General features: G+C 55.4%; 2 protein-coding genes across 5 annotated transcripts in view; one reads left to right on the top strand and one right to left on the bottom strand.

The window, feature by feature from the left end:
* USP22 (ubiquitin specific peptidase 22) overlaps positions 1-4,792 on the top strand; it is an 89,683-nt gene extending 84,891 nt beyond the window's left edge. For all 4 annotated transcript variants that reach the window (XM_064390669.1, XM_064390668.1, XM_064390667.1 and 1 more), the window contains 2 exons: positions 1,812-1,961; positions 3,883-4,792. In XM_064390669.1, the coding sequence (XP_064246739.1) occupies positions 1,812-1,961; positions 3,883-3,925 (193 nt within the window). In that variant the 3' untranslated portion in view covers positions 3,926-4,792. The remainder of the gene's footprint in view (positions 1-1,811; positions 1,962-3,882) is intronic.
* A 4,614-nt stretch (positions 4,793-9,406) lies between these two features.
* On the bottom strand, positions 9,407-13,579 carry TNFRSF13B (TNF receptor superfamily member 13B). The gene is made up of 4 exons (XM_064390349.1): positions 13,441-13,579; positions 12,338-12,454; positions 11,262-11,450; positions 9,407-10,483 (listed from the first exon to the last, which is right to left on the bottom strand). Exons 1-4 carry the CDS (start codon positions 13,577-13,579, stop codon positions 10,215-10,217), a joined length of 714 nt encoding a protein of 237 aa, XP_064246419.1. The 3' UTR covers positions 9,407-10,214.
* Between the last annotated feature and the right edge of the window lie 5,685 nt (positions 13,580-19,264).

Raw genomic sequence — 19,264 nt, forward strand, 5'->3', positions numbered from 1 at the left:
TCTGACAGCACAGTAAGTCTGAAATGTTGCAGAATAAAGCTTCTTATAAAACTTCTATTAAACTTCACTTCTATTAAACTTCACTTCTACTAAAACTTCACTGCAGTTCTGCCCTTCCATGGGGCTGTGGCAGCTGTTCCAGAGCTGAGTGGGATACCCTCAAATGGTCTGTGGGCAAAATGAAATGCTGGGGTCTCAATGTTTATTACATGGGATGGGTGTTGCCTTGAAATATTCCTCTTCCTACTGCAATGGCAAATTCCAGAAGACCAGAGAAAGTTAATAGAACACTGACACTCAAAGTCAGGAGTAGATGATCCCGGTAATCCTGGGGTCTATTGGGCAGGTGTTGATTCCAGTCAGAATAAATCATGGACTGGTGGGGGTCTTGCTCAGGAATGTAAAGGGGTGTAATTGAAACCAGTATCCATTGCTGTATGGGAATAGAAATGGTCACACAAACCTTACTTCTTCAGTTAAACAAGGTTATAAGTTTCATTGCTGCTGTTGTGTATTTCAATTCAAGGCATTTGGTTTGCCACTAAAAGTTTCAGTAAGCTAGAATCACACAAAGATGTAAAACCAAACTAGCCAGGTCTTAGTGCAGGTGTCACCAGGCAGGTGTTGTATGAGCCTGCAGTTTTGGTCATTAGATGTGGGGTGTTCAGTAGTGCTAGAAAAGGTCTGAGGTAACACAGCTGATCACTTTTGAGGTTTGCACATGCCTTAACTTGGAGAAATTGTTAAAAATTAAGCAGGTTTAGGTAATGAGAGCAAAGGTGTCTGGATTCCTCAGGGATCTGGGTGCCAGGGGAGAGCTGGGGCAGTGTCAGAAGGCTCCAGCTGGGACTGAAGTGTGCTCTCCATCCCAGCTGGATTCAAGGGCTCTCCTGGAGAGGGTGGCTCTACATCAGTGGCTCTGTAGGCAGTCAGTGAATAGGTGCCTTGTTGTGGCACCACTGTGTCAAAAGAGTTCTGTGAATTTTGAACTTGAGCAGGACAATATCAAGTGAGATTAGAGAGATTATTTTACCATTGTGTAGCTGTGCTTGTCTCACACACAAAGTGTGAGGGCAGCATTTTATGAAAGAGTTAAAGAGAGTGGAAAATGCTTGAAAAAGAGCCACTAGTGTATTTAAGACTGGAAACAAAATCTTACCTTAGAACAAAAGAGCCAAAGACTTCAGTCTTGCACTTTTAAAAAAAGAAAAGGAAAAACAAAATGAGAGCAACTTGCTTATCAGTATCTTTTTTGGAACAGAGGTGGGCCTGCAAGTTTTCAGGCAAATGCACAGCAGCATCTGAGAGCTGGAAGTTGAGGCTGAATATATTCAGTATTTCAAAAACAGTACAGGCTTTGCAGATTAAGGGTAGTTAATCAGTTCAGTAATTTATCATTAGAAATATCTAAGATTACCTCCTTCCTCATACCTCAAATGCATTTTTCTGCTTCACTAGAGTAAATCAGAGAAGTGGAAGGTCAGACTGGATAATCAGAGGTCCTCTTCAGGAGTGCACCAATGTTGATCTCTTTTAGAAGCAACTTTGGTAGCCAGTATTGGCAAAGCTGACAGTGGTCACCAGACTGGGGAGTTGCAGAAATAGCAAGACAGGACAAGAAAAATTCTTCTTTTTTTTCCCCTGGGCAAGGCCACCCTCTTCCCAGTTAGTGTTAGAGCTGGTGTTTTAGTGATGGATCAGATCCTTTACCATTGCTATGTCTGCTTATGAACAAAAGTTTCTGCCTGTCTGAAATGTCTGTTGTTTTCCCCCTTTTGATGCACATATTCATGGTGTGTTTCCTGTCCCAGGTATTCCTTGTTTGCAGTAGTTAATCACCAGGGAACCTTGGAGAGTGGGCACTATACCAGCTTCATCAGGCAGCACAAGGACCAGTGGTTCAAGTGTGATGATGCCATTATCACCAAGGCAAGCATTAAGGATGTGCTAGACAGTGAAGGGTAAGTGGTCCCCTGGGAAGGGCAAAGGAAGGCAAACCTGGACCTTTGTTGGGTTTTTCTTACTTTAAAAAGACCCTTTTAATCATAGAGAAGGATAATTTCTCTCTTGACTATCCCCTGTAATGCTCAGTGCTTCAAGACTGCACAGTTACATTTATCCATGACTGCTTTATAACCCTGGATTTGCTGAAGGAAAAAGGGAGGGGAAGGACAAGGGACATCAGGTGCCTGCACAGTCTGGAACTGCTGCTCGTGTCCAAACTCCTGCTAATGGAAGGGATTCTGAGAACCAAAGTGCAGAGCAGTGCTTACCTCTATGACACAATCCAGCCTGTGCCTGCACAACCTTTGGATTGTGATGAGTGTAAATAGTTGAAGAAAAGCCATTAAGGAAGTGCTGTGACCCAGAATAGCAAGGCTCCATGGGAGGCAGGTAGAGAACATGAGCTGTTTCTTAGCTCATGGCTTTAAATTAATCTCAGATTGACATTATAGCTTCTGATATTTATATTACACAAGCTTTTGGAGGACAGAGCAGTATTTTTCAAGGGAAGCACTGTGGTGTTCTTCATTTGAGGAAAGCACTGGGGACTGGTGTATGTTCCAAGAAAAAAGCAACTTAAAATCTGAAGTCTTCATTTTGCATTTTCAACTATGGACTTGGTACTGCAGAGATAAGTCTTTACCATTCTTGTTTTAATTATTCATGACATTTTCAAGGATTGCTGCAGGCACAATGTTCAGGTTGTAATTTTTTTTAATAGATTTTCCCGTTTTTCCTTTTTTAAACTTCAATCGGGAAGTAAAAACAGAAATCTATAATACCCAAATTTTAGTGTTAAATGACTTGACAGGGAACTTCTGCTTTGAGGTGAGCAGAGAAATGAGTTTGTTTAATGCAGTAACACGTGCCTGGTGCTCAGGTGGGGTTATGCCCATGGAAGAACCTGCCAGAGGCAAGGAGGAGAGGCTGTACACCACAACTACTGCCCATAAAGGCTGGCTTGAGCTTTGATGCATTTCCCTGACTCAGATAAAGGCTGACACGGTAGCTCTGCATCTTGTGAGGGAATCCATCGGGCTTGGATGGAATTGGAACCATTGGAACATCTCAGAAGTGCTCTGAGGGCTCCCCAGTGGCTGTGCCTGGGTGGGTAAGGGTTGTGTGGAGATCAGTCCTCCTGTTCTGTGTGGCTGCTGAGGGGCTGGGCTCCCTTCTGTACCAGTACACACACAGCAGTTAGGGTCAGGAAGAACTCCATCCTTTAAACACCAGATTTGAGTGCAGATTGACACACCAGATATTTCACTGGGACATGAGTGTTCACCCACATGGCTGCTGCCTCATTTTGCTTCTGTTCCAGTAAATGGGAGGCAGTTTGCAGTAATCCTGCTCTGATCTCTGGTACTGTGACTCTAAAGCAACAGCTGTACCTTAAAGCACCTTTATTTTGTGTCACATTAGTGTTAAATGGCTGCTGCCTGTCTGAGCACCCACAGAATCCAATCTTCCAGAGTTTTCAGGTCCTGAGTAGATTTTACAAGGTTTGACTCTTTCACAGAATCACAGAATGGCCTGGCTAAGAAAAGACCTTAAATCTTATCTCACTCCCACCCCTTGCCATGGGCAGGGACACCTTTCACTGTCCCAGGTTGCTCCAAGCCCTGTCCCTGGCCTTGAACACTTCCAGGGACGGGGCATCCATGGGCTTCCTCTTTGATGTACAGCTGTTCAGATCCCTGAGTTGCTGCTAAAATTATGTCAGCTGGCTTCCCTCCTTCTCATCCCTGGGTAGTGTCCCTGGAATCACCTCAAATTGAAAAGAAAACCAGAATGAACAGCCCTCATTCTTATGGCTGCACCAATGGAAACTCATCTGCTTTGGCACAGAACTGACACTGTCCCTCTGCTCTCTTCCAGATATTTGCTGTTCTATCACAAACAGTTCCTGGAGTATGAATAGCCTTATCCAGCAGCTTGGCAGATGTAAACAAGGAAGAAACAACACAAGCCTTCTGAATCGACACACAAACCTACCTGAAATGAAAAGACCCATTACAAACCAACTCGCACTGAGCTGTAACAGGACCTACTTGACACTGACTCACAGCCTGGAGAGTGAGAAATGAACAATGTGCAACGTGTGTGCAGTCCCACGAGGACAGAAAGGGGGAAAAGAGGCTGCAGTCAGTCACTTAACAGAGGAAATATAAAATGAAAGGAATGCTCTGGGTGGGGGAAAGAAATGGGAGCAGAGGAGTCCGGGCACTGGTACATCTCCTGTGTTCCTCCAAAAATGTGTGTGGGAAGGCAAAGGATTCTACCCTCATCTCCATAAAGCATCTTCTCCATTTGGTGCTTCAGCTCCAACGACCAATCATATAACAGTTAAAATTAAAAATCCAAACCCATTTTTTTATGCATATGGGTCTGAAAGCAGTAGAGTGGAGGAGGAGGGGATGAGACAACTAAAGGACTTTGCAAGTATCTTTTTATTTGTGAATTTTAGTTATTAAATAAATACAGTATGAAACTATTAGGCTCTTTTTTTTCCAACAACTATAAAAGAAATCCTGGATTGTGGAACTGAAGCTGCAGTACTCAGACAGGTTTTCAAGCATGCCTGCTTGCACAGGTAATGTTCAATGCCATCGGACTGCTCATCCAAAAGCATCAGCACAGATTCTGTTGTTTGAGCCCTTTTTTGTTTTGTTTTCTATAAATAGCTATTTTCTTAATTTTTTTCCTTTTATTCCCTTTTTTCACGAGAATGAAATTCATAAATGCAACCATCAGTAAAAATGAATGAATTGGTGTGTTTATACTGTAAGAGTTGTCTTGGTTCTTTTTGGTTTTGTTTTGTTGGGTTTTTTTCTAATCTTGTGAATAAGTCTGACTTTCTCAAAAGTGCTTATTTTGTTGTTGCTGGTTTTGGTTTGGTTTTTCCCCCCCCCTGCTGCTTTCCAAAGGTGGATTTATATATATCTGACACTTGAGAGAACCTCAGTGGTGAAAAATGTACCATCTGTTGGGAATGGTCGCTGCCGGGGCAGCTTTGAGCGATGGATCTGCTGCTATTGAGCCCTTCTGCAGAGCTCTAAGTAAACAACACATTTTCCTGGTATGTGCTAGGCTGGTATTGGTTCCTTGCATCCTCCCACATGGATTAACTCTTCACGTGCCCTCCTCTTGCAGTGCACAGCCTGTGTGTTGGTGTTCTCAGCTCGCAGCTCTGCGGCCTTTGCTCCCCCTCTGTGGCTGGGGGGAGGTTCCAGCAGGAGCTGCTCGTGCTGGATCTGGCTTCAGGAGCTTGGGCTGGGGGTGGAAGCCTTCAGAACAGAGCTGGAAGAGCAGAAACAGCTTTGTTCTCCCGCGTGGAGAGGGTGAGGTGTCAGTGGGGCACTGTGTAAATTGGTGTCACACCGAAAGTCACAGAATGGTTTGGGTTGGATTTGCAGGATCATCTCATTCCAGCTCCTGCCGTGGCAGGGACACCTTCCACTGTCCCAGGTGGCTCCAAGCCCCATCCCGCCTGGCCTGGGACACTTCCAGGGATCCAGGGGCAGCCTCAGCTTCTCTGGTCTCTAATCTCTGCATTAATCCCCAGCCAGGCATTCCTCAGCTTTGCAGTGTGGAAAGGCAGGGAGGGATCCAAGCCTTTCCTTCTGTGCTCTAGGAGTGAGGTTCAGGTGTCTGCACAGTCTGATAAACAGAAAAACAGCAAGATAAGGGAACTGAGTGCCTTGGGTTTTCAATGGCCGTCTTACAAGAGAGCAGAACGGGTGGAATTCTTTTGATTTGCGCACAGAGTGGAACACACGAGGAGGTTTTGTACATCTGTGACAGGGACGGAGGAGGAGAGGAGGAGAGGAACATCTCGAGGCAGCCCCAGCAGGCTGGGTGTGCTGCGGGGCTGCCGCGTTCCCTGCTCGGTAACAATTTCATTCCCGTTTGTGCCCGGTTTGAGCTGAGCATTCCTGCGCTGGGAGCTGCAGGAGACAGGGACAGAGACAAGAGAGGGGCCCCTCCTTCCCGAGCGAGCATCGTGCGCTGCTGCTCAATAATGCAGCAGGCTGCAGGAGCAGGGGAGGAAGGCAGAGCCAGCCCCTCGTCATCCCCAGCGCTGCTGCATCGCCGCTGCCGGCAGCACCGGCACTGCCACCCCGCGGCAGCCGGGGAGGAGGAGGAGGAGGAGGAGGAGGAGGAGGAGGAGGAGGAGGAGGAGGAGGATGACTCCGGCGCTGCCTTCGCTTTGTGGTGCCGCGCTCTGAGCCTTTTGCCTGCCCTTTTAATGAATTCTGTTCTCCACAGCACACGCTCAGCCGGCGGAGCCGCTGCAGCCGCCTTTGTTAAGCCTTCAGGAACAAATTGTTTAGGGACGAGGCAGCCGTATAAATCACCCTTAATTTCTGCTCCCCGCCCATCTGCTGGAGAGGGCTCTGCTCCGTGCGGTGCAGATGGTTCTCGGGGGGAGATTTCAGGGCTCTTTCTGGTTTCAAAAGCTGAATTCTTAGGGTATTCAAAGGTCTGTTATTCTTTCCCCCCCCTCTCCCGCCTGCCAGCCCACCCCCCGTGTCCCTGCCCGGATCACAGCAGGTTCTGTTTCCAGCACCACAAATCCGAGCCGGTTCCGAGAGCAGGGGATCGCATTTTCCCTTTTCCTATAAAAATGGAAGAGCAGCTGCCGGCGTAGGAGCAGCGCTGTCCCTCATGCTGCTTTCTCTCAGACACAGCCCTGTGTCCCCTGCATCCCTTCAGGCAGGGGATTATTCCCGGGAGGTTCCTCCGCGGAGCTCCCGGAACACCGCAGGGAGGGTGAGGCGGATCCTCCCGGAGTGCCGACAGCCCGCAGTGACAGCTCCTCGTCCAGGGCAGCACTCCGGGCTGGACTCGTTTATTGTGAGGTTCATTTTCCACCGGCACGGCTGGCTCTGCTGGGAGGAGGCATTTGCAGGAATGACTGGAAACAAAGACTGGTGCAGCCACGCAGGCTCACCGTGGGCTGTGCTCTGTTACCTGCCAGCAGCGAGCACAGCTCTGCAGGGGACACACAAATAGCCAGAAAGTGCTTTTAGCTTCATTTTCGTGTCCCTCAGCCTCTCGAGTAGAGATAAAGCTTTGCCCGATGCTGGTGCCTGATGGAAAAAGCAGAAATGTGAGAATTGGTTAAACCCTGGGGAAGGATCCTGCTCAGGATCCTGCCTTTAATTCCATGGGGTTGGACTTGTCCCATCTGGAATTGCTGGTGTCCTGTCCACAGTGTCTCTCTGACATTGGAACTGATGTCTCCAGGTGTGATCCTTCAGAGCTGCTGGCCAGTGGCTGTAAAATGCCAAATCCACTGATTCCTCTTGGTTCTCCAGCTAAGGGTGTTTGTTATTTCCCTGCTCATTTGTTCAAGTTGCTCTCTGTTACCTTTTCTGTGCTGATAATTGCAGTTACATTCCCACAGGAGGGGAGGGTGAGGGATGCTCCCCTCGTGTGTCTGGGCAGGACTTGGCCTCTGGTGAGGTTTTCCCCCAATTTTTGACCCCACATGGTGGCAGGAGGAGCAGCCCTGTCCCAGCCCTGCCTTTGCCTGGGTGTAGGTGAGTGACCTCTGAGCCAGCTGGGGCTCCTGGTGCCACACAGGGTGAGCTCCTGCTCTCACTAGCACAGGCATGGCCCTAAAACCCTTCTCATTTGAATAATTGATGCCTCTTGATCCTCCGGGGATGCCCTAATTGCAACACTGGTGGCACGTGCTCATTAATTCTGTCCTGTTTTTGAATGAGGCTCTGAATCCCTTTGTATAAATCCCACGGCCAGGGGTTCCTGGAGGTGACCTGGAGGTCTGTAGGGCACCAGAGCTGGACTGGATCCACGTGTCCCCAGGAGCTCCCTGCTGGAAAGGGGCAGCCTGGTGAGGCACTGGCTGCTGCTGGGGATTCTCCTTCTCCTGAGCTCCCTGTCCTTGCTGGGAAGTGCTTGGGCAGAGGGGGCACAGGGCTGGGGGCATTCCCAGCCCTGCTGCCAGGGGAGGAGGTGCTGGTGCTGCCCAAGGTAAGTGCAAAAGCTTCACCTGGAGCAGTGATTCCAGCTCTGGAGCCCCTGACAAGCAGGATGTGGAATTGTGGAGTCCAGAGAGCTGCTGCAGGGCTGGAGCAGCCTTGGAGCTGGGCTGGGACAGCTGGGGGTGCTCACCTGGAGAGGAGAAGGCTCCAGGGAGAGCTCAGAGCCCCTGCCAGGGCCTGAAGGGGCTCCAGGAGAGCTGGAGAGGGACTGGGGACAGGGGATGGAGGGACAGGACACAGGGAATGGCTTCTCATTGCCAGAGGGCAGGGATGGATGGGAGATTGGGAAGGAATTCTTCCCTGTGAGGGTGGGCAGGCCCTGGCACAGGTGCCCAGAGCAGCTGTGGCTGCCCCTGGATCCCTGGCAGTGCCCAAGGCCAGGCTGGATGGGGCTTGGAGCACCCTGGGATAGGGGAAGGTGTCCCTGCCATGGCAGGGGTGGAATGAGGTGAGCTTTAAGATTCCTTCCAACCCAAACCATCCTGGGATTCTCCCTGCAGAGCCTGGGAAGGGAAGCCCAGAGGAGGAGGAGATGTGGGGCTCTCAGTGCTGGGGTCAGGGCCCCAGGGAGGGTGGGGGACGTGGCTGAGGAAGGCAGAGGAGCCAGGGGTGAGGAGAAGCCAGGAGGCTTTGGAGGTCTGAGCACAAACAGGAACCCGAGGAGAACAGAGCAGGAGCAGAGCAGGGATGGAGAGGGAGGCAGGAGATGAACAGAGAGCCAGAGATGGTGGAGGGCAAGAAAAGGGCTGGGCTGGAACAGGAACTGAGAGCCTGGGGAAGCTGAGGGAGAGATGAATCCGTGCCAGGGTGCAGAATGAGGGAGAGCTGAGGCTGAGCAGGGCTGGAGGCCAAGGTGACTTCGGGGCTGAAAGACTTTTGGAGTTCTAGAGGAACTGGGCTGCTATTCCTGGCACAGGATTTGGGGCTGTGGGAGCTGAGGCTGTGGGGCAGGAAAGCACAGAAGGGAGAGCAGAGTCCCCAGGAGGGAGCTGAGGCTCTGGAAGATGCTGCTGTGCAGGTGGAGGGGAAGGTGCTGATGTGAGAGGGGAGGCCAGGAGGGTCTCCAGGTGTGCTGGGACATGGAGAAGGTCTGGAGGTTGGGAGGCCCATGGACTGTGGGAGGTGGCCAGAATGAGAGGCTCGACCTCCCTTTTTTAATGTAAGAATTTACATTTAAAGGAATGTGTAATATAGAAGGGGAAGAATCTGTTATAACTCTGCTCGTGTTTTCTCCAGCTGTCTGCTTTCCCAGCACCAAGTTGTGCATATATTGAATTACATTTATTCTTTCAAGTTTAAAGTTCTAGTTTAAGACAGTGGAGTGGATGAGCTCCTACCAGGAGTGATTCCTTAAAAAAAAAAAAAAAAAAAAAGAAAAATCCTACAGTCTCCTTTAGTGGAAATGAGAACTTCAAATTACACATTGAAACTGCTATTTTCCCGTGATAGCTTTCAAAGCCAGGTTAGATAAAAATATTCTCTCAAAGCAGCTCTATCTCCAGCTGATTCCTCACTTTTACCAGCTCTTCACAATAACCCAGGTCAGACATACATAAATCCAGTTTTGTAGAAAGATCCCAGCCTTGGATGAGTGTTCATACTTAAACCCAGTTCCACTGAGGGTTTTGGTGCCTGTCCCAGCTCCTCACGTGCAGCATCGTGTCCTGGTCCTGAGGCAAAGCCTCAGCATCACCCACGGCAGCGCTGGAAAGTGGCAGTGGAGCTTCCCACACTGATCAGTTCCACCAGGAAATCCTTGGGTCCAGTTCCACGTTTGAGGCATTTGCAGCTGTGCTGAAAATTGTTCTGGTTCATGAAGGAATCTGCAGGCAGGAGAGGTGAGCTGTCCATGGGGAGAGCAGGGACCCTTTGGAGGGGTGCTGGGGGTGGAACCAGGGTGAGGAACCCCCCTGAGATGTCCCCAATGGCTGGGGACACCCAGGCCAGGCTGGAGGATGAAGTCTGAAGCTGCTACATGGGAAGTGACTTCTTTGACTGGGAATTCACAAGAATAATGGGGATTTGGTGTCCTGAGTGGGAGCAGACAGCTCTGTGCCACCTCCAGCCCTGTCTGTCCCATGCAGCCTGGGCTGGGGTGAGGCTGTTCCAGTCACTGGCAGCAGAGGGTGAAGCAGCTTTGGTCTGGGGGCAGGGAGAGCATCCCCCCGCTGTGATCCCGTGCTGGAGCACCCTCTGTGGTCACACCACGGGTGCCTTCTCCTGGGCAGGAGAACAGATGATTTTGAAGTGGCCGTCCTCAGGGCTGGGAACGGCGCTTCCCCTGCTGCAGATCCCAGAGAAGGAGGGAGCAGCCCTTTCCCCAGGGTGGCAGGAGCTGCTGGGGCAGGATTTGGTCTCTTGTACAGCAGAGCCATGTCCAGGGAAGCAGAAGCCACAGGTTTCCACTGGCTCTGGGATTCTGATGCTGGTGAATCCATCAGCAACGCTGCCGGCTTCCACCAGCCCATCTGCAAATAAACTGATCAGCTGAGGGGCCCAGGAGCAGCTGTCACCTGGGAATGCCTGAAGTGCTGCCCTAAAACCCGTGAAAAGCTGGCCCTGCACCTGGAGAGGACACCCAGCTCCCAGCATGGATTCACTGCATCACCCAGAACACCCAGAAAATCTCCAGACCTGGTGGCTTATCTTAAAGACGACCTTTGATCCCTGTGTCCTTCAGCAAGGCAGACAGGAATGGCTTGAGGGACAGTCCTTGGAGTGACTCCAGGGGTCACACTGGCTCATGGGGTCTTCCTCTGTGATTTTTTACATTGATGGCTTTGAGGTGGATGAGTGTAAACATGGCTCTGTGTGATGTGTGTGCAGAAATAGGTAAGTAGGCAATTTTTCTTTGGAAAGGCAGGAGAGAAGAAAAGGAAGAGCAAAACCACTTTTTCCATGTCTAATTGTTCCACATTATCCTTTCTCCTTCTCTCCCTAACGCAAGGACTTGTGGAGCCCCTCTGGCTGCAGAACTAAAACTGGGTTTTTGTGGGACAGGTGCTCATTTTGGAAGAGGGTTGGCTTTTGTCCCCTCAGCCTCTGGATGGAGCCTGGAGAGGCGCTGCCCTTGGAGCAGCTCCAGGGGGAAGCTGTGCCTGAGGAGGGAGTGACTGAGGGGTTGTGGTGGAGCATCAGGCACAGGGGTCCAGCCTCACTCTCATTGAGTCTTTGCTTTTTCTCCCTCCCCTTTTAGGAAACATCTCTGCTTTTTTGCGGCAGCCCCAGGCTGTCCCCAGCACCCACCTTTGGCAGGGTCCTCCCTGCAGTGGCAGCTGGCCGCGCTGGCCTCTCCCCTCCTGCGCAGGTGGGTCCAGCCCAGGAGCAGCGAGCAGACGAGGCTGCAGAGGCAGAGCCCCAGCAGCAGGTACAGCGCCAGCCACGGCTCCTGCTCCGCGCACGCCTTCTGCTCCAGCGCCGCCGGGCCCGCCGTGGCTGCGGCACAGGACGGCAGCTCTGACACATCTGGGTGGGTTTGGGAGGGGAACAGCTGGATGGGGCAGGAGGGATGGGGCAGGAGGGATGGGGCAGGAGGGATGGGGCAGCTCAGACACATCTGGGGTGGGTTTGGGAGGGGAACAGCTGGATGGGCAGGAGGGATGGGGCAGGAGGGATGGGGCAGCTCAGACTCCTCTGGGGTGGCATTTTGGGAGGGAAGGAGCTGGCAGTGGCAGGAGGGATGGGGCAGCTCAGACACCCCTGGGGTGGATTCTTGGGAGGGAAATAGCTGGCAGTGGCAGGACAGATGGAGCAGTTCAGACACCCCTGGGGTGGCTTTTTGGGAAGGAAGGAGCTGGCAGTGGCAGGAGGGATGGAGCAGCTCAGACTCCTCTAAGGTGGATTTTGGGTGGGAAGGAGCTGGCAGTGGCAGGGGGGATGGGGCAGCTCAGACTCCTCTGGGGTGGATTTTTGGGTGGGAAGGAGCTGGCAGGGCCTGTGCCCTCCGCTGGGGAGGAGTTTGGGAGCAGCTCTATTCCCTCTGCCCCCTGGTAAGGCACAGGAGATCCCTTCCCACGCCCCACTCACACCCTCCCACATCTCCAGGGATTGTCTCAACCCCATGAAGGACCTGGAGGTCCTGGGGATCTGCCTGCGCCCCCTCCCCGAGGGCTGGGGCAGCTCAGCCGGGTGGGATCCACTCCACCAGCTCCACCGTGCCTGGGGGAGCTGCCCACGCTGTGAGAACAGGGCAGGGAAAAGCCCCTGCAGGGTGGGGACAACGGGGAGGGGATGCCCTGGCTGCTTTCCCCAGCCCTGGGCAGTAGCAGCCCCCGAGGGGCAGTTCCAGGGGCACGGGGGTCCGGCTGCCCTGCCCCACTCACGCTGGCAGGCCAGGGCGCATTCCCGGGGGTGCTGCCCGCACACCGCGCTGCACTGGATGCAGCTCTTCACCAGGTCGTCGTAGTAAAATCCAGGCCTCTTGTTGCAGTCCATGGACTCTGGGGGAGGGAGGGAGGGAGCTGAGCAGGGTGTCCTCAGCACAGCCCCCCCAGCCCAGCAGGACGAGCCCAGGTCCTGCTCTGGCAGGCTCAGGGGGCACCTGCGGCACCCCCGGGCTCTGCGGGGCTGGCAGGGGGACAGACCCGGGGTTTGGGGGGGTCTTGGGCTGCAGGGCTGGCAGGGGGTGGGCTCAGCCAGCCAGGGGCAGCTGGGCTCACCTGGGAGCTCTCAGAGCTGCTGCTGCTGCCCTGGGGCTTGCACGGCTTTTTGGGGCACCCCAAAACCTGCCTCAGGATGCCAGGAATGGCATCTGTCCTCCAGGAGGAGATGTTCACTTGTGGCTGCTGAGTGAGCCCTGGGACGGGTGGAGCCACCCCAGCCTGTGACTCAGGAAGGCACAGGGCAGGGCAGCAGAGTTCATTTGTCCCTTGTGCTCCTCCCCAGCTGTTTTCAGGACACCTCGGGCCTGTCCCAGGGGGTTTATCAGGATCCACATCCCTGCCTTTGGAGGGTGGGGTGGCCCCGTGGGGAACAGGAGTGTTGGGGCAGCCTGGTGACCCCAGAAGGGAGCAGTGCAGAGCCCCCTGGTCCTGTCCTGAGCTGTTGCCAGCCCCAGCCCATCCCTGGGGAGCTGCCACATCCCCCTGGGGGTTTGGCTTGAAGTTCTGCCAAGATGGGCTGGCTCTGACCCTGCCCTGGGGTCCATCCCAGGCTCTGACCCTGCCCTGGGGTCCATCCCAGGCTCTGACCCTGCCCTGGGGCTCATCCCAGGCCCTGACCCTGCCCTGGGGTCCATCCCATGCCCTGCCCCTGCCCTGGGGTCCATCCCAGGCTCTGACCCTGCCCTGGGGTCCATCCCAGGCTCTGACCCTGCCCTGGGGCTCATCCCAGGCTCTGACCCTGCCCTGGGGTCCATCCCAAGCCCTGACCCTCCCTCCCAGCCTGGCCCCATCCCGACCCTTCCCTGCAGGCCCCCAGCACTCACCACACACAGCATCACACTTGCTGGCCGGGGGCTGCCTGCAGGCCAGGCTGCAGGGGATGCACTGGGAGACCAGGCTGTCCCAGTACTCGTGGTCAGTGCAGCTCTTCATGGCATCCTGCCCCACTCCTGGCCCATCCATGGCTGCAGGACAGAGACACACGTGGCTGTGGGGTGGCCACCACGGGGCTGCTCTCCTTGTCCCTTCCTAGGGCTGGCAGCCCTGGAGGGGATCCTGCCTGTGCCTCAGCCCTCTCTGGTCCCAGGCTTGAGCAGCAGCACACAGCCAAATCTGCTTTTCAGGCTGTGTTGTTGTTTCTAATACTACAACAGAAGTCATCCTACTTATTTTATGCCCCTCAAATGACAGCTGAGCTATTCTTAGGTGCATTATATTTCTTTTGAGGGTTTATGAGACCTGGCCCAAGAAAAAGAAATATAATAGTGTGTGTGTCCTGTGCCAGTCCCAGGGGACACACAGAGAGCCCACCCTGGAGGTGGCCCTGAGCTGTGTCCCAGGGGTCTGGGGGTCCCTGCACCTGCCAGAGGGAGCACAAGCACTGGGGACCACTCCTGTCCTTACAGGCTTTTCTGAAAGCACCAGAAACACCCCCTGTGTGTCATTCCTGCCCCTTCCCTTGGGTGTGCTGGTCTCATAGTGAAACCAGGCTGATGTGTCAGAGCAGAAGAAGGAGGGAAATCTCCCCAGGAGACTTTAGGCACCAGTTTAACCAGTGCCAGCTGGAGGTGGACGTGCTCTTGTCCCTGTCACGGGCTGCTTGTCCCATCCTCTGCTGCCCCAGTGCTCCCAGTGCCCCTGTGCACACGCCAGAGGCAGGGGAGCAGCTCTCAGCAGCACAAAACCCATCAAAACCTCACGTTTTGGGGAATTATCTGGCTGAGAGCAGCTCCTGTGCTGTGCCCCTGGCGGGCTCTGAGAGGAGCAGCTGCAGGGAGCTCTGTCCCAGCAGAGGGGTGGCCCTGGTGGCACTGAGCCCTCTGCTGCCCTGCAGGGCTCAGGAGCCTCCTGGAGCCTCGTCCCTCCCTCCCTGGAGCTGCAGCTGCTTCCTGCAGGGTGGGAGATGCTGCTGCTGATGGCCACAAAGGCTCAAAACCTCCCCGAGCTGCAGAGGCAGCTCAAAGGCTGAGCTGCTGCTTTGGCAGAGCCAAACCTTTGGTTTTTGTACAGAAAATGCCCTGAGCTCTGCCAGGGTTTCTCCTCTCTCCCCAGGACTCAGAGACTGAGCACTGGGCACGTCTGTCCCACCCTTCCCTGCAGAGGGGCTGGGTCCTGCCTGGGCCAGCACAGGAGAAACCCCCAATTCCCAGGGAAAATCCTCCCTGCACTGGGATGCTGGCTGGCGCTCCCATTTCTTCAATTAACATTGCTATAAAATTAAATAATGACTTTGTGTCGAGCTGACTGGAGACACCCCCGGGGCAGGGCGAGGCTCAGGCCACTGCTGTCCTCGGGTGCTCTGGGAAGAAACTGGAATTTGCACCCAGAGAAGCCCCCAGGGATGGCAGGGAGCTTTTTTGGGGTTCCTGCAGTCCTGGGGATGGCAGGGAGCTCTTTGGGGACCCCTGCCAGCCCTGGGGATGGCAGGGAGCTTTTTTGGGGTTCCTGCAGCCCTGGGGATGGCAGGGAGCTCTTTGGGGACCCCTGCCAGTCCTGGGGATGGCAGGGAGCTTTTTTGGGGTTCCTGCAGCCCTGGGGATGGCAGGGAGCTCTTTGGGGTTCTGCAGCCCTGGGGATGGCAGGGAGCTCTCTGGGGACCCCTACCAGCCCTGGGGATGGCAGGGAGCTGAGCCATCCCTGGCCTAGGTGGGGTTTCCCACGGGATAATGGATGGGAAGCAGATCTGGGGCTGTGTTGAAGCTGAGGGGCTGCAGCTCCCAGGTGCTGTGAGGACACGTCCAAGGAGGTGTTTGCTCTCATCTAGGACAGACCTTCCCCTCCCTGGGGAGTCCCAAGGTGCTTGTGGTGCTCCCAAGCACAGACTGCTCAGCCATGGATTTCCCAGCAGAGCCAGGTGAGTTTTCCCTCTGGATTCCCCCACAGACCCCTCATGCCAAGCTTTAACAACTACAGGACAAGGGGGGGTGGCTTTAAGCTGAAGGAGGGTAGATATAGATCAATTATTAGGAAATAATTCTTTCCCCTGAGGGGATGAGGCCCCGGCACGGATTCCCAGAGCAGCTGTGGCTGCCCCTGGATCCCTGGAAGTGCCCAAGGCCAGGCTGGAGCACCCTGGGACAGGGGAAGGTGTCCCTGCCATGGCAGGGGGGTGGCACTGGATGAGAATTCAGCTCCCTGCCAGCCCAGACCATTCTGTGCCTCCCTCTCCAGCCCCTCAGCCCTGACTCTGAGCAGAGCCTGCCCTCCCTGCTGGCCCTGGAGCATTCCCAGCCCCACCCCAGCCCCCAGAGCCCCTCCGGGGGTCACTCACGTCTGGCTCTCCAGCAGTGGCTACTCCCCCCGGGCTGCAGCCATGGCCCCGAGGCTGCAGTGCTGAGCCCCGCGTGGCCCAGTTATTATTAGAGAGATTTGGTTAATGCCTGGCTCTGCGTTTCCTGGGGCTTCCCCTCGTCCCTTCCATGCAAATTGGCTGCACCTCAGGGCCCTGCATTGGCTCCTGGGGTCCCCGGGCTGCTGGGGACAGCGTGGGGACACTGTGGGTGATGTGTCACCAGGGCCAGGTGTCCTGGGCCAGGTGGCCACAGTTCAGGGGGCCCTGGTGGAGCTCTCAGTGGGGACTGCAGCAGAACGCCAGAGTCACAAAGGCTGGAAAAGCCCCCTCAGCTCAGCCAGCCCAGCTCTGCCATGTCCCCAGGTGCCACTGAAGCTCCTGCAGATCCCTCCAGGGCGGTGGTTCCACCTCTGCGGCTGTGCCAAGTGTTTCCTTAGGGAGAGGTGTTCCACTCTGCACAGGAGGCAGGACCAAGCTGGGAGCATCCATCCCCTCCACGTCCTGGGCATGGTCGGCAGCAGCCACTGCCCTGTCCCCTGTCCCCTGTCCCACCTCACAGAACGTCTCTGGAGCCTCAAACACTGATTTTCTCAGGTGCCTCCATGTCTGGGCTGTGCTGGGTCCTGCATGGGCAACTGGGTCCTGGCTGGGCTGGGGGCACAGGGCATGAGCAACTCATTAATAACTCATTAATAGCACATCAGTAACTCAATAGCACACTAATAACTCATTAATAGCACACTAACAGCTCATTGATAGCACATTAATAACTCATTATTAGCACATTAATAGCACAGCTTGTTTTCACAGGGGCAAAGAGCCACCTCTGCAGGGCTGGCAGGCTCCAGGGGTTTGTCCCTGCTCCTGCAGGGGTGCTGGGCATGGCTTGGCAGAGGTGCCAGGGGAGGCACGGCGTGCTGGCAGCGTGGCAGAGCAGTGACTCAGCTCTGTCCACAGGGACCTTTCTGCAGAAGCAGCTGAAGGAGGAAGGAAGCAGCAATACCTGTTACTGAAAGCACTCGTGGAGCAGCATCAGGGGTTCCTGTGGCTCAAAGCTCCTGTTTTGTGCTTGCCAGGGGCAGCTGGAGAGGCCAGAGGGTGTTTTGCTGCCGTGTCCATTGCAGGGACACTGGAGGCTGATCCTGCTGAGCCCAGAGCAGGGGAGCCCAGCCCAAACCTCGTGTTTGGATGTGGCCCACGAGGTCCCAGATCCTGAGGGAGGCTGGGGAGCAGCGCTGGCACCATCAGTGCACCCCAGGGCTTGGAGCAGGACCAGCAGAGGAGGCACCAGGGCCACAGGGACACTGCCACCTGCCACATGCCCCGTATCTGCCACAAATACATGAGATCAGTGCCGTGCTGAGCCTCCCCCCGGGAGGGAAATCACGATTTTGGCCCTGCCTGAGCTGGCTGAGTGTGGCAGAGCAGGGACATGGCCCTGGAGAGGCGGCCCCAGCCCGCTGCTCTCGGGGTTTTGCAGGGGAAACTCACCTCTGTAAATAGCAGCAGAGGCTTGCAGTTTCCACCCCGGTGAGCCCTCGAGAGGGAAGTGAGAAGCACTTGGGGGTGGTTTGTCCCTCCTCGCTGAGCAGGGATCAGGCAGTGTGCTCTCAGCTGGAGAGCTCTGGGGCTGTGTGCCCTGGAGCCCCATTTCCTGGGCTGTGTGCCCCAGACAGCATCACCCCCTCCTGCAGCCCCCGAGGCTGCTCTGGGGCTCTCCAGCACCCCAGACACGCTGCCCCATGAGCTCCTGTCCCAGCTGAGGCAGTGGCTGCCACCCTGCCATGCCTGGGGTGGTCCCTGTGGTTTGGGCAGCCCCCACCAGCCCCCTGCTCTGGATTTCTGGGTTAAACCCTGCCTTTGCTGAGTGCACTGGGTCACCAGGGCATCAACCAGCAGCTCCCTGTGCATCCTCCCAGTGCCATGCATCCCCCTGCATGGCTTTGCATCCCCCACATGGCTTTGCATCCTGCAGTGCCCATCTGCACCTGGCTCTGGAGGTGCCACACTCTCTTTGGGGTGGCAGAGCCCGGTTTTTTCCTGACAACACAATCCCTTTTTGTGCTGGGCTCCTGCCCCAGGGCAGTGCTGCAAGGAGAGCTGCAGGTCACAGGCACACAGGGCGGGTGATGGTTGGCTCTGAAGTTTTAGGGCTGCTTTGCCTTGCTGGGATGATTTCCTCCCCTGAGCCCATCAGCTTTTAGCAGTCCCGAGCGCTGGCCAGGCCAGGGTTTGTCACACACCTGCTCCCTTTGGGACCCGAAAGAAGGGGCTGTGGGGGAAGGAGGGGCAGAGGAGCTTTTTTCGGCCGAAACTGCCAAGTGTGGGGCCGGGCTGGGGCAGACGGCTCCGGGCGCTCATTTCTGTCACCCCAATTCCCTGCGGGGCCAGGCTGTGCCTGTCCCCGGGCACGTCCCTGTCCTGCCACCGCCACCTCACGCACACCCCAGAGCCACTGCGCGACCGCCACCGCCGCCACCCGGCCCTGGGGACACCGGGGCTTGAGAGCCGTGGCACTGCCACTCGCGAAGGGCCATTCCCGTGTGCCCGGGATGTCCCGGGATCCCCGGGTGCCCGGGATGTCCCCGGGATCCCCGGGTGCGGCTCCTTGTCCCCGCTGCTGTCCGGAGCTCCTGGGCACGGCTGTCCCCAGGATGTGATCTGGGGCTCTGTTCCCAGGATCTGTTCTGTCACTGTGTCCCCAGGATCGGTTCAGTGGTACTGTGGATTTGTCCCCAGGATCTGATCTGCCCCAGGATCTGATCTGTGGCTCTGTCCCCAGGATTTGGCCTGTCCCCAGGATGCGCTCTGTCCCTAGGATCTGGTCTGTCCCCAGGATCTTTCCGTCCCCAGAATCTGATCTTTGCATCTGTCCCCAGGATCGGTTCTGTAGCTCTGTCCCCAGGATCAGTTCAGTGGCTCTATTCCCAGGATCTGTTCTGTCACTGTGTCCCCAGGATCTGTTCTGTCCCCAGGATCAGTTCAGTGGCTCTGTTCCCAGGATCTGTTCTGTCACTGTGTCCCCAGGATCCGCTCTGTCCCCAGGATCTGTCCTGTCCCCAGGATCGGTTCAGTGGCTCTGTCCCCAGGATCCATTCTGTCACTGTGTCCCCAGGATCCATTCTGTCACCGTGTCCCCGGATCCGCTCCGTGGCTCTGTCCCCAGGAGATGGCACCCTTGGCCAGCCCAGCCCGGCTGTTTGTTCCCTCATCCCGGAATCCTCCAACGCGGCCGCTCCAGCCCGGCCGAAGGGAATCACAATTTATGGAACGGCTGGGTTTGAAAGGACCTTAAAGCTCGTCCAGTTCCACCCCCTGACAGGGACAGGGACAGGGACACCATCCCAGGCTGCTCA

Source organism: Passer domesticus, chromosome 15, assembly GCF_036417665.1.
Source record: "Passer domesticus isolate bPasDom1 chromosome 15, bPasDom1.hap1, whole genome shotgun sequence".
Lineage (NCBI taxonomy): Eukaryota > Metazoa > Chordata > Aves > Passeriformes > Passeridae > Passer > Passer domesticus.